The following is a 12,076-nucleotide window of genomic DNA, read 5'->3' on the forward strand; positions in this document are numbered from 1 at the left end:
GGCAGAAGGTGGCTGCGTGGGTGTGAGAAGGGCGGGAGGAGCAGTTGCAGTGAGGAGCCAAGGTGAGCACAGAGCTCAGGAATGTTGACCGGTCCAGGTGCTGGTCAGCCCTCGCAAGGAGGCTTGGCATGGGCTGGCGGATACAAAGTTGCTTCTCTGGTGTCATGCTTCAAGGCCTCTAATCCTCCTCATCATCCTGCAGTCAGATACCACTGTTCTTCCCAAGGCGACCCCGTTACCATTCAGGCACAAAGAGGTTAAGCCAATGACCCAAGGTTGTACAGGGAGTCTCTGGAGAAACTGATCTGAATTTTGGCTGTCTGTACTGTTGAATCCTGAGCTACAGGCTGGCTCCGATGAAATGATGGAAGAATAGCAGAAAGTAGCAGTGTTGAAGGGCCTGGCAGTGCTGAGATAGTGTCATCATGATGGGAAGCCCCGGGGACAGGAACATGTTGGGCTAAAGAACAGGCCAGTGCTTGAAGGGAGTCATAATGAGGGTACATGAACCCATTTGTTGAGCTTGGTCTACCAGGCATTAGGAAGATGGAACAACCAAAATGACGCAATGGGAAATGAGGTTTGGGGGAACTCAAGGAAAATATAAAGATGATACGGGTCAGCTGCACCTATGGGAGGCGGGGAGGCAAAGTCCTCACCCAGCTTTGGAGGACACCGTTTCCCCACCCCCATCCCGCGGCAAGGAAGCCTGGGCTCCGGTGGGCCCTCAGGACTGATTGGAGGTGGCAGAGGGCAGTCAAGGATACCACGGGAACCTGTGGACCAGAGCAGCCAGCCCTTGTCACAGCTGCTGGACTAGGGCTTGGCTGCTGATGGTATATGATGTTCACTCCAGCCAGGCTAAGCTCAACAGGAGCCCTTGTGTGGGAAGATGCTGCAAACCAACCAAAGTGGAAGGCAGAGGTGTGTGCTGACTCTAGAAGCCGGCTCTCCCAGCCTGACTACGGCTAGGCCGGGTGCACATCCAGCCTGGCCCACACATCCTCAGGGCAAGTGCTGCAATGCAAGGATGTCACAAAGCACCTCTAGATGGGTCCCCCGGCCATTCACAACCCAGCTGGCGGCGGTGGCAGCGGCAGCTGCAGGCCACTGCTCAGAGACGGCTCTGTGGGCCCAGGCCTTCAGAGAGGCAGCTGGCTTCCGCCCGCAGCCAGGGCGGCCTCCTCTGGGAACACAGTGCACACCTGCTTGCCCCGACAAGCAGCTCTGGGCATTAGCAGAGGATGCCCCCAGTTAGACTAATACCCTTGACTGGCCTGCTTGACTGAGAGTCAGTAAGTGGCTGCATGGTCAGTGGAACACACACCAATCCCGGTACTTTTTTTTTTTTTTAATCCCCAGTACTTGTGAAGGAAGACCTAAGGCCTGACTGACTCAGGGCAGGTGTGTCTGCAAAGACCCCCATCTCTGGGGTGACAGCCAGGGTGGGTGGGCCTGGAAACACTGCACAGGAGTCTGGGAGAAGCCTGGGAGGTGGGTCAGTGGGAGGCAGAAGGCAGGCCCCACTTCAGCCCCCTTCTCCAGCTCTGAGGGACAGTCCCAGTCTTCACCGGATAAGGAAGGAAAAGCAAGAGAAGTTAGAGACTGCAGTCATTCGTTCATTCATTCTCCCTAGGTTCGGGCCCTGTGAGACACAGGGGAGGCTAGAGTGTGCTCTAGCAGCCACACTTGGGTTGCACCATCCCTGCCGCCCTGGCCCTGGTGTTCCTCTGAGATTTCAGCCAGTATCTTTGCCTCAGGTGCTTGTCCAGGGCCTTCTTGCCTCCTAGTTAATGAGATTCATGGAGCCCAGAGCTGTCCAGCTGTGCTGTGTGGGTGCGAGATGGGGCAGGCGCAACAGGAAGCATGTGCACAGGAGAGTGACTACAGAGTCCTCAGCTGCTGTCTGACGAGTTCCTTGCAGGAGTTGTACTGCTCCATGTTGACCTGAGTGGGAGTAGAGTGCCAGCCTTGGGCAGGAGCCTCTGAGACCACGAGGAGTAGACAGCAGGGTGCCAGCGTGTGACTACAGAGCCAGCTAAGGAAGGCCTGCTCACCCTCCCTGCACATGAGCCTCACCCCCAAACTCTGGGAAACTCTCTCCCCTCAGTAACTGTCAGTAGTTCTACCATGCATTTCAGTCTAACGTATCCATCTGGGGGAGATGATGGCAACCCATGCCCTCTGGCCCTCCACCCCTGTAGTCTGCCTTATGTTATTCCTGGTGCCTGGCACACACACTCATGGGGAGTGACTGGGGTCTGGAGTCAGCACTTCCTGTGCTACACTCACAGTTGCTTCCTCCCAAGCAGAATGTATCCCCACTGCCAATCCTCGTGGCTGCTAGGGCTACCCATGGAGTGATTCTGTTGCCACTAGGGAGCCCCACTCTCACCAGCCCAATGGAACCTGTGTCCATTAAGTCCATAGACCATGGCCAGGTGTGGGAAGCCTAAAACTCAGGGAGATTCCTGGCAGAGCTGTCTGGAGCCCTAAAGGACCATGGAGTACCATGGGGTGGGACAGAGCATGCCAGCCAGAGGGGCACAGCTCTGAGCCTGGTGTGGGGCCAAGTTGATGTCTACCTGTGCTTTCTTCAGCAGATCAGATGTAGGAGCGCAGCAGTCGGGCATGAGCTTGTCCAGCTCTAAGGTGATGATGACCAAGGCCAGTGTGGAGCCCTTGAACTGCAGCAGCTGGTGGCCCGCCATACAGTGCTGCAGCTGCTTGGTCAGGGATGCGACGTGGAGGGAAGGATTCCTCTGAAGCTGCAGCATCTGCTCCTGGGGCCAGCTCACGACAATCAGGCCGTGGAACTGGAGAACAGGATTTTTAAACTTTAGAATGGAAAACCCCCTCCTTTTCCTAAGTCAATGGCCAAAAGTGCAAACCATTGACCTTCCCATCAGAGAGCACCTGGTGTTACCAAACCCTGTTTATTCTTAGTCATGGCCCCACCAAGGTGGGCAGGGCAGGGGAGCAGTGGAGTCGGGGGCTCCGGGGGACAGTGAAAGAGGCTTAATGCCCGCTGGGTGGCCAAGCAGAGCTTTGACAGGAGAGACAGCGTAGTGTGGGACAAGGTCCTTATCAGTTTAAAAGGACCTAGTTGACAATGTTTCAGTCCCGAAGAAAAAGAAACATCAGTCAAGCTCAAAGTAGCAGAAGAATTACTTGTATCAGCTTGGAGGGAAGAAACTCTAACTTGGCAACAGTGGCCATTTTTCAAAAGAAACATCCCTTAGTGATTGAATCTCCAAGCCTCCCAACAGCCCAAACCCACTCAACATTGCCACATCACGTAATTTTGCCTTACTAACAGAATCCTGTCCTGACAGATGCCCACCATCCCAACTCCAACAAACACAAACTAATGAATGCTATTTTTTTAAGTGCCAGATCAATATGGTCTAAAGCCTCAGTAAGGATTGTGTGTTGGTGAATCGAGACAGCTAAGTGAATGTGTGTATAAAGTGAGCAAGACAAGATAGATATTTATGTACAATATTCTTAGAATGTAAAGCCCAATATTTTTGCAGCAAGTATTCAGGAGAGTAAATTAACCACAGTCGTGCTACTGTAAACACTTTTTGTAAAGTTAACCCAGTATCCTTTCCAAGTGCGAGTCTGATGGACTAGTGTGGAACTTGAGACACGTTTCCCCCTTCTGTATGTCATGAGCCCTGTGGGTCACCCCCTGTGTGGCGCATGTGCAACAACGTGTGCGTGGACGTGCTTGGCTGTCCAGTGTGTGAACAGCTGTTCCAAAGGCAGATTCTGCAAACCCCTCATGCTTACTATAGTCAAAAAGTCCAGTGGCGTCGCAAGATACAGGTCCCAGTGCAGTTTGTCCAGAATAGTCAGCTCCATCCTCAGCAGCTCATTTGGGCTGTAGGCAGGGCCGTAGTGCTCTATGAAGTCTTTCACCTGTGGAACTAACTGTAAAAGAAAAAAGAGAAAGAAAATAAAGAGGCCAAAGCCCTATACCATGTCATAGCAGCTTCTGTTTTCTTCTCCCTGGGGACCAGGCACCAGGACCTCCTTGGGCCTGCCCAAGTGCTTCTCAAAGGCCATACCAGATCCCAGCTGTGTTGGGAAAGTCCTCAGGAAGTTGTGATGACATGTAGTGACCATCACACGGAGACCCTCTGTGAACAGGTCTCCATCCGCAGTTGCACGCCGGCAGGCACTCACGTGATGGTGCCCTGGTGGCTATACCTACATTACTTTCCCATCCAGTCAAGCACTCCAGCAGCCTTGGTTGGGCTCTGGCCATCCTTCCCTGGTTACTTGCCATACAAGCACCAGACAGACCCATTAACACTGCCACTACTATCATTCCCTTCTACCTTAACTTACGGTGGTTCAGGGGAATTGACGCTCCTGCCCCTGCTCTGGGGTTAGCGGTGGGAGAATATTAAGGCTAGTGTATGAGCAAACATGCAAGGAACAAATGCAATGAAGACTCGGTGTCACCATTCCAGAGAAAGGAAGTATTGCTGTTAATTTCTAGAAATACTTTGAGGGTCACTGACATGGTTTTTCAGTTGCACAAAAGCAACTTTGTCCAGGGGGATGGGGGAGGCACAAAGTTTGTCTAATCCACAGGGGCTGAAGACATTTGTATCGAGAGTTTGGAATGGGAAGTATACAGGCAACTTTTTTTTTCTTGCTTCCTCAGAGCCAGAGATGAGCTGAGAGAGGCCTTGCAGCCTGGGATTGCTTCCCGCTGACTAGAGTGGGAGGGCTCAGAGCTCAGGCAGGGGAGGTGTGGCCAGAGAACTGGCCTGAGGCCCCGAAACAAGTCCACCCCAGCCTGAGGAACTGGTGACCACTTCTCTCTACCCTCTTGCCCTCATGTGCCCAGCCCTCCTGCCCCTCTTAGCAAAGCATTCCAGAGTCCCCGGGACCATGTTCATGGCCATGGTCACTCTTAGGTCTCCAGCAGCTTTCTTAGACCTGGTTTCTAGGGGGTGGCCTTGGGCTTAAATGGGTGGAGAGGCCTGTGTCAACCTTCAGGACAAGCCCAATCCGCCAGGGGTCAGGCTCTAGCTTTGCTGGGCCAGGAGGCTTCAGCTGTGCTTCTCTGTCTTGGGGGGACGGTGGAGGAAAAGGGAGGGTCCCCAGGGTCCAGTACGCCTAAGGAAGGGGCAGCAGAGGTCCCAGGAAGTTAGGGACTTCTCCACAATGCTCCTCCATTTCAAGGGTACAGGCCTTTTGTGGAGACTGGAAGCCAGCATATCTCCCAGGACACACACCTCCTCCTCCTCCTCGACTTTCACAGCCAGTCTCAGGGAAGCAACAGCTACAATGTGGAGTAACTTCTCCTTCACCTGCAGTACACAGCAAGCACATCTGGGGAGAAATCTGGACCCGAAAAGTGCAGGCACATACACCCCGCCTCAACACACCTAGTGAGGGCCTCCCATCTGCCCAGTGTCTACCCCTGATGACCACCCAAGCAGGAGCAAGGCAGCCCAGGAGCCAATGTCTGCAGGGCACAGGCTGCTGCAGTGGCACCCACCTGTCAGGCAGCAATGGGAGTGTCTTGGGTCCCTCACCATCCCTCCCAGCTTGCCCTACCTTTCCTGAAGCCAGGAGGCGGCTGAAGATGGTCAAGGCCAGGTTGAACGTGGCTGAATTGAAGTAGAAAACGTTGGGGAGCTGCAGGAGGTCCTGTACAATGCCCCGGAAGGCAGCGCAGACCTCGGGCTACAGCAAAGAGCAAAGGACAGAGGGCAGGGAGGGTGGCCGCGGCAGAAGCGGCCTTCCTGCAGGCACTGGAGCACATACAAGAGGCCATTTGCTTCACTGTGATCCGTGGGACCAGGTGCCTCAGTGCCAGGCCTTGAGGCTCACCCCGCTCCAACCTGCCCTCTCCCCAAGAAGGAAACTGGTCAGACAAGAGAAATGAGGGAAGCGCCTATGCGGTGCCACACCTGACCAGGGGGCCAACCTCCTGGACACCGAGCACTTGAGCCAGGTGCACACTGCCCGTCCGTTTTCCCTGTGAGCGTGCTGGTACCTGGGGTTGGCCACCTCGCCACTGACGAGCCTCGCGGTCCTGGGTCAGCTGTAGGCGGACAAGCAGCTGGGGCTCCTCCACGATTTTTGAGTCGCTGGGCCGCAGCCATAGGTCCCACTGAAGCAATTCTGGCAGGGGCTGTGAGGGCCCGAACATAGCCACGGGTTGCGGAGCGCGTACCGCGGGGCGCTGGGGTCCTCTCCCCGACGGTGTCGCGGAGAGCGAGGCTGCCCCGGACGGGCGCGACTCCGGGTGTCTATTCCACGTAGCCGGCACAGAGGCGGCCCTTGGACGCTGCGGGAGCAGACAGCAAAGGGCCTCCTGGTCCGGACTTCTGACTGAGGTCCTCCCATGGCTTACTCTGGAGGGTGAAAGCTTTCGCTCGTCCGAGGCCATGAAACAAGCAGGATCCCTTGTGTGGGGCGCCATGTCGTAACCCGGTTTTTTATAACCCAGAGCTTGGGCGCGCAGCTGAGGCTGCCTGCGGTATGGGCGGGTTCAGCCACTACACCTGTAGCTTCTTCTGGGACTCTGGAAGCTGTCCCCCAAGTGGTCCCAACGGCCAGAACTGAGCCCATCCAAAGTCAGGAGCCTGGAGCCTCTCCCGGGTCTCCCACGCAGGTCCAGGGTCCCAAGGCTTTGGGTCGTCCTCAACTGCTTTCCCAGGCCACAAGCAGGGAGCTGGATGGGAGGCAGGGCTGCTGGGATTAGAACTGGCGTTCATATGGGATCCTGGTGTGTGCAAGGCGAAGACTTTAGTTACTAGGTTACTGTCCGGGACCCATCTTTCAGATAATTGGTTTTTTAAAATTGAGACTTCATACTGTACGACTGACTCTGCTGAAAACAGAGCTAGTTTATGACGTTCATAGCCGTGGCCCTTAGGGGTGGGTGGATAACGGCTAGAAAAAAGCACAAGGAGCTTGTGGAGGGATAAGGCCCCGACAAACACGTGGGAGACCCAGGTGGAGTTACTGGCTCCTGGCATCAGCCTGGCCAAGTCCTGCCATGTGAGGAGGGAACCAGCTGGTGGAGAAATGTCTCTTTGTCTCGCTCCCATTCCCTCTCTTAAATCTGCCCTTGAAATACATTAAACAAATATTTTAAAAAGTGATTAATATTTTCACACCCTACCTCTGGTTCCTGTGGATCCAAGGGGGACTGCCAGAGATATCTAAGCCCTGGGCAGGAAACAGCCTCCTGTTTACATACAGCACGCATGAGCCAGTTATGTAAATAACAGCGGCATTGTATGTTAAGGGAACAAGAAGAAGATTGTGTATGTTCAGTATAGACGTGGTTGTTTTTGGAAAATTTTCCCACCCGTCGTTGCCTGATATCCCAGAGGCAGAAGTCAGGACTGCTGGGGAGTGACTGCATTCTGGCAGTGCATCCTCATGCCAGCAAGGAAGCCAGCTCGGCGCTCAGCTGCCTTAGGAAGGCCTGGCACAGATGGCGGGAGGGGCGGTTCCCTTGGGCCCCACTGAACATCGGATGTTGGGGAAGAGAGGAAGAGACCGTGGCTCTGATTCGCGCAGCTGTCAGAGTTCAGTTTCCAGTCATGGAGGGTGGAGGAAAGACGTGTGTGCTGGGGCGCTTTTGGGGGGCACAGGCCGGAGATGTGGGGATGCGGGGTAAAAGTTTCCGTTTTGTGCGGTAGTTAAGCTGGAAGTGCCTTTCGCACCTCCAAGAGAGGGCTTTGGGCGGGAAGGCGACGGATCCTTGGCCCTTTCAATAGGTTTGCTGAAATTTTGTGTGCACGGGGCGGTTGGAGGCGCTGGGAGATGGGCCACCTAAGGGTAAGAGAGAGCGCATACACAGTCCTCAGTTTTCCAGCTAGGACGCAAAGTACAATGGTTGTTGACGTTCGGGATACTCCAGGTGTCAGCAAATAGGCCTTAACGACCCGAGCGCGCCTCCTCAGACTCGCGGCTGCCAGGTGTGGCCACCTCACCGCCCGCGCGACGCCCAGCGCCGCGGCCCGGCAGCACTGCGCAGGCGCCGTCTCCATCTGGCGTCCTAGGAGATCAGCCCAAGCGGCCTCCGCGCAGGCGCACTTTAGGATGTCAGGACCCTGAAAGCGGAGCTGGGGCGGGGCGCGCTCGGAGCGCGCCTGCGCACTGCGTGCTCTCGCCCGAGGAGCCGCAGTGTCGGGAGCGTCCAGGAGGTGTCCGGGCGTCTCTGGGCAGCGTCTCTCGCCCACGCAGGGTCGTGTCGAGCCGTGTCGTTGGGCCTCACCCCGGGCGGGGACGTCCGCCGGGCACGGGAGGGGGTCACGATGCCGGTGAGGAGGGTCGCTCGGCCGCGGGAGATGCCTCCTCCGTGAGGCCTGGCCCGGGGGCGCGGCCGTTGCCATGGAGGCGCGGAGCCGGCGGGCGGCCGGGGTGGGGCTGAGCCGGGCGGTTAAGGGAGCCGGCGGGTGGGCCCGAGGGTCGCGGGGGGCCAGTCCGCCCCGGGAGGGTCCTGGGGGCGAGGCCCGTGTCGTCCGCATCCCCCGCTCATCCCGGGGGCCTGCGCTCGTGGCTGGAGGATGCGCTCTGGCGCCCGGGCGCTGCCCGCTGGCTAGGGCATCTTGGGGGCGGCCGCCGAGGTCCGTGGGCCTGCGGGAGGCGGCAGAGCGGAGGCCTGCCTGCTCCTCTGGCCAGCGGGAGCTGGCGTTCCCATGTCACTCACGGGGCGGGACGTACCCTGCAGGTGTCTTTGTGTGCGTTTGGCACTGTAGGATCTTAGTGCCTTCAAAAAGGGGGCGTTGTTAAGTCCCAACAGCAGAGGCACGCGGGTTCTTCCTTCGTGGTGAGACCGCGGACCATTATTTGATGTGTCAGGGCCCTTATTTCCCGCATAATTAAACTTGTTCTCTTGGGGTTGTTATCTGGGACTTGAAGGGCAACGCTTGACATTCAGCATCGAATGCTCTGTCCGTTGCTTTCGAGTTATTAAATTCGTTCCAGAAATAGTGGGCACTAAACACAATGCTAGATGTTATACTTAGAAAAACGGAGCCGAAGCAGCCAGGTTTATTTTAGAAGCCTCCCTGCTCGGGTGCAGCTGAATACCAGACACATTATGGAGGGAGGACACTTTGATTCGGTGAGACTGCTGGAATGGTTAGTTTTGGGACATTTCTCAATGGTAGCAACTATAAAAAGTGAAATGATGTACACCAAGAGAAGGAGGTGCTCCCAGAGTCCGTAGGGTGCTTTATGGGGTGAAGAAAATCCTCCTGGAAGGGGGCTTTGAGAAGCGGTTGTTACCTAGGGGGGAGTGATTCCGGCCAAAGGACTGGGCAGCGGTGAGCAGGAGGGTGAGAAGAAAAGCCCAGTGGGGCGGTGGGTGAGAAGGCTGCAGGGGGATGTGGGGAGAAGCCAGTGTGTTCCCAGCCATCTAAGGGCAACTTGTGGAGAATCTTAGGTGGGAAATGGGCGTGCCTAAATTAGCGTTGGCCTTGACTGGCTTGTGGAGGAGAGACTGGAGAGTGACCTCGTTAGATGTCAGCGTGCAGTTAGGGAGGCAGCTGGAGCCTCCGGGATGGCAGGCATGAGGGGACCAACGGAGGGAGCGGGACTGTGTCAGGATGTGTTGTCACTTGGTCACCGACCTTGTCAAAACCAGCAAGAGAGGCGCCTCTTTCTCTTTCATACTCTGAAGAGTGCCTGAAGTGGAAATTTAAAGTATTCTGTTCAGTTAGCTCATTAAACAGCTTCCCTTCAATAATGAGATTGTGTTTTAATACAAATTCATAAATCATCTAAAATATCAGAAATTGAAACGTGTATCAATGTCCCTAAGATTAGGTCACACCAGGACATTTTTCTCTGTCTTTAACTTTTTCTTCTGTGAGAAGATGAGTAAATGATGTATGGATGTGTCAGTTTGGAAGCAGTTTGCCAGTGCATTGTAGGAGGTAACACTAGGTGTGTCATTGGAGTCAAGAGCCTACTGTGGTCTTGGTTCAAGTTCTCAAGTTCTTAACACGGTCCTTGTGTTTTCTGGTTGGCAGGAGATTCAGAGAATGTCAGAGGCTTTTGTGCAGGAAGTCTATAATTTGTTAATTTTCTTTTTTGTCTTTAAATATTTTTTTAAAAATTTTTATTGGGAAGTTAGATTTACAGAGAGAGAGAGACAGAGAGAAAGATCTTCCATCTGCTGATTCACTCCCCAAGTGGCTGCACGGCCGGAGCTGATCTGATCCTGAAACTGGGAGTCAGGAGCTTTTTCTGGGTCTTCCATGCGGGTTCAGGGTCCCAAGGCTTTGGGTTGTCCTGGACTGCCTTCCCAGGCCACAAGCAGGGAGCTGGATGGCAAGCAGGGTTGCTGGGACATGAACAGGTGCCCATATGGGATCCCAGTGCATGGAAGGCAAGAACTTTAGCCACTAGGCTACTGCACTGGGCTCTGTTCTGCATTTTTTTTTTAAAGATTTACTATGATTTTTTAAGATTTTATTGTTTATTTTAAGATTTATTTTTTTTTAAGATTTACTATTTTTATTATGAAGACAGAATCAGAGAGAGAACTAGATCTTCTACATTGTGCTTTATGCTTGCAGATGGACCCAACAGCCAGGCCTGAACCAGGCCAGAGTCAGAAACCAAACATTTCTCCATCTGCTTCCCCACGTAACAGCAGGGACCTCCGCCCTTGGGCCTTCATTTGCTGCCTCCCAGGATACACACTGGCATGAGTCTGACCTGGAAACAGAATTGCCAGGTCTCAGACCAGCACGCCATTGTGGGCTGCCAACTTCAGCATGGCAGTATAACCTGCTACACCACAAAACATAAAAGTTCTGCTCTGTTGCATTCTAGCTCGCCTGTCCTGCATTACTAACTCATTTTCTTCTTGGACAGCATTTACCACAGATTCAAGTGAAAGTTTTCTCTTTCCTTTTGTGTTATAAAATAAACTGTATTCCTGCCTGGCACAATAGCTTAGTGGCTAAAGTCCTCACCTTCCATGCACCGGGATTTCATATGGGTCCAAAGCTTTGGGACCCTGGACTGGCGCGGGAGACCTGGAAGAAGCTCCTGACTCCTGACTTCAGATCAGCTCAGCTCCAGCAGTTAGTCACTCGGGGAGTGAATCATTGGATGGAAGATCTTCCTCTCTGTCTCTGCTCCTCTCTGTATATCTGCCTTTCCAATAAAAATAAATAAATCTTTAAAAAATAAGCCATTTTTCTTTGTTCTTTAACAGTCTTTCTATATGAAATGTTTAATTGCATTTATAAATACTGATGAAGTCCTTAACACATGCAAAGCGCCAAGAGAACAAGATCATCTTTTGCAGATTATAAATTGTATCTGTTGAAGGTAAAATAAGTGCTCCTTTTCTTTATTTGTGAAATTGCTTCCACCAGGTCAATAAGTCCGAGAAGCCAGAAAGCTGCGACAACGTGAAGGTGGTTGTTCGGTGTCGGCCCCTCAATGAAAGGGAGAAGTCTATGTGCTACAGGCAGGCCGTCAGCGTGGATGAGATGCGGGGAACCATCACCGTGCACAAGACCGATTCTTCCAACGAGCCTCCCAAGACCTTTACTTTCGATACCGTCTTTGGACCAGAAAGCAAACAGCTTGATGTTTATAACTTAACTGCAAGACCTATTATCGATTCTGTCCTTGAAGGCTACAATGGTGAGTGCACTTTGTTACTGTAATTGCAAAGTTTATTTTCTGAACACTTCCTACATCCGCAAATTTCCTTTTTGCTCATTTGCAGTTATGTCCCCTCACCCCTAGGTAATCAGGTGGTTCACTTTCTGTCATGACAGTTTTTCTGGCAATTTCATATTAATCATAGTATATGATTTTATTACCCTTTAAAAATATTTGTTTATTTCAAAAGTAGAGTTATAGGGAGAGGGAAAGACAGAGATATCTGCCATCATCTGGTTCGCTCCTCAAATGGCTGCAAGGGCTGTGAATGAGCTAATTTGAAGCCAGGACCTTTTTTGGGGGTCCCTGGGTACAGGGTCCTGACTATGTGGGTCATCTGCTGATTTCCCAGGCAAGTTAGCAGAGAGCTGAATTGGAAATGGTGCCATGGGAACTCTTA

General features: G+C 53.3%; 2 protein-coding genes across 9 annotated transcripts in view; one reads left to right on the plus strand and one right to left on the minus strand.

The window, feature by feature from the left end:
• Positions 1-1,364: 1,364 nt before the first annotated feature.
• On the minus strand, positions 1,365-6,594 carry CCNI2 (cyclin I family member 2). 4 transcript variants are annotated; one of them, XM_058677305.1, is made up of 6 exons: positions 6,023-6,594; positions 5,581-5,709; positions 5,256-5,330; positions 3,796-3,936; positions 2,586-2,816; positions 1,365-1,565 (listed from the first exon to the last, which is right to left on the minus strand). In XM_058677305.1, exons 1-6 carry the CDS (start codon positions 6,449-6,451, stop codon positions 1,500-1,502), a joined length of 1,071 nt encoding a protein of 356 aa, XP_058533288.1. In that variant the 5' UTR covers positions 6,452-6,594; the 3' UTR covers positions 1,365-1,499. The 4 variants fall into 4 exon arrangements, with proteins under 4 accessions (XP_058533288.1, XP_058533290.1, XP_058533291.1 ...); XM_058677306.1 differs by lacking the exon at positions 1,365-1,565 and adding an exon at positions 1,822-1,947; XM_058677307.1 differs by lacking the exon at positions 5,256-5,330.
• Positions 6,595-7,852: 1,258 nt separating this feature from the next.
• Positions 7,853-12,076, plus strand: part of KIF3A (kinesin family member 3A) — a 48,481-nt gene continuing 44,257 nt past the window's right edge. Inside the window, exons 1-2 of one of the 5 annotated variants that reach the window (XM_058677300.1) lie at positions 7,853-8,306; positions 11,382-11,655. In XM_058677300.1, coding sequence (XP_058533283.1) covers positions 8,301-8,306; positions 11,382-11,655 — 280 coding nt within the window. In that variant the 5' untranslated portion in view covers positions 7,853-8,300. Of the gene's footprint in view, positions 8,307-8,452; positions 8,613-8,719; positions 9,038-11,381; positions 11,656-12,076 lie in introns of those variants that run through there. The other 4 variants (XM_058677302.1, XM_058677303.1, XM_058677301.1 and 1 more) reach the window with 4 other exon arrangements.

This window comes from Ochotona princeps, chromosome 19, assembly GCF_030435755.1.
Source record: "Ochotona princeps isolate mOchPri1 chromosome 19, mOchPri1.hap1, whole genome shotgun sequence".
Lineage (NCBI taxonomy): Eukaryota > Metazoa > Chordata > Mammalia > Lagomorpha > Ochotonidae > Ochotona > Ochotona princeps.

Bases quoted from the DNA above. Each gene is read 5' to 3' on its own strand.
- CCNI2 (XM_058677305.1), bottom strand. From the start codon at position 6,451: ATGGCGCCCCACACAAGGGATCCTGCTTGTTTCATGGCCTCGGACGAG. The intron at 3,937-5,255 runs GTGTGTGTCCTG...TTTCTTTTACAG, and splicing joins AAGTCGAGGAGGAGGAGGAG to TTAGTTCCACAGGTGAAAGA. The intron at 2,817-3,795 runs GTAAGCATGAGG...CCTGTTCTCCAG, and splicing joins CACTGGACTTTTTGACTATA to TTCCACGGCCTGATTGTCGT.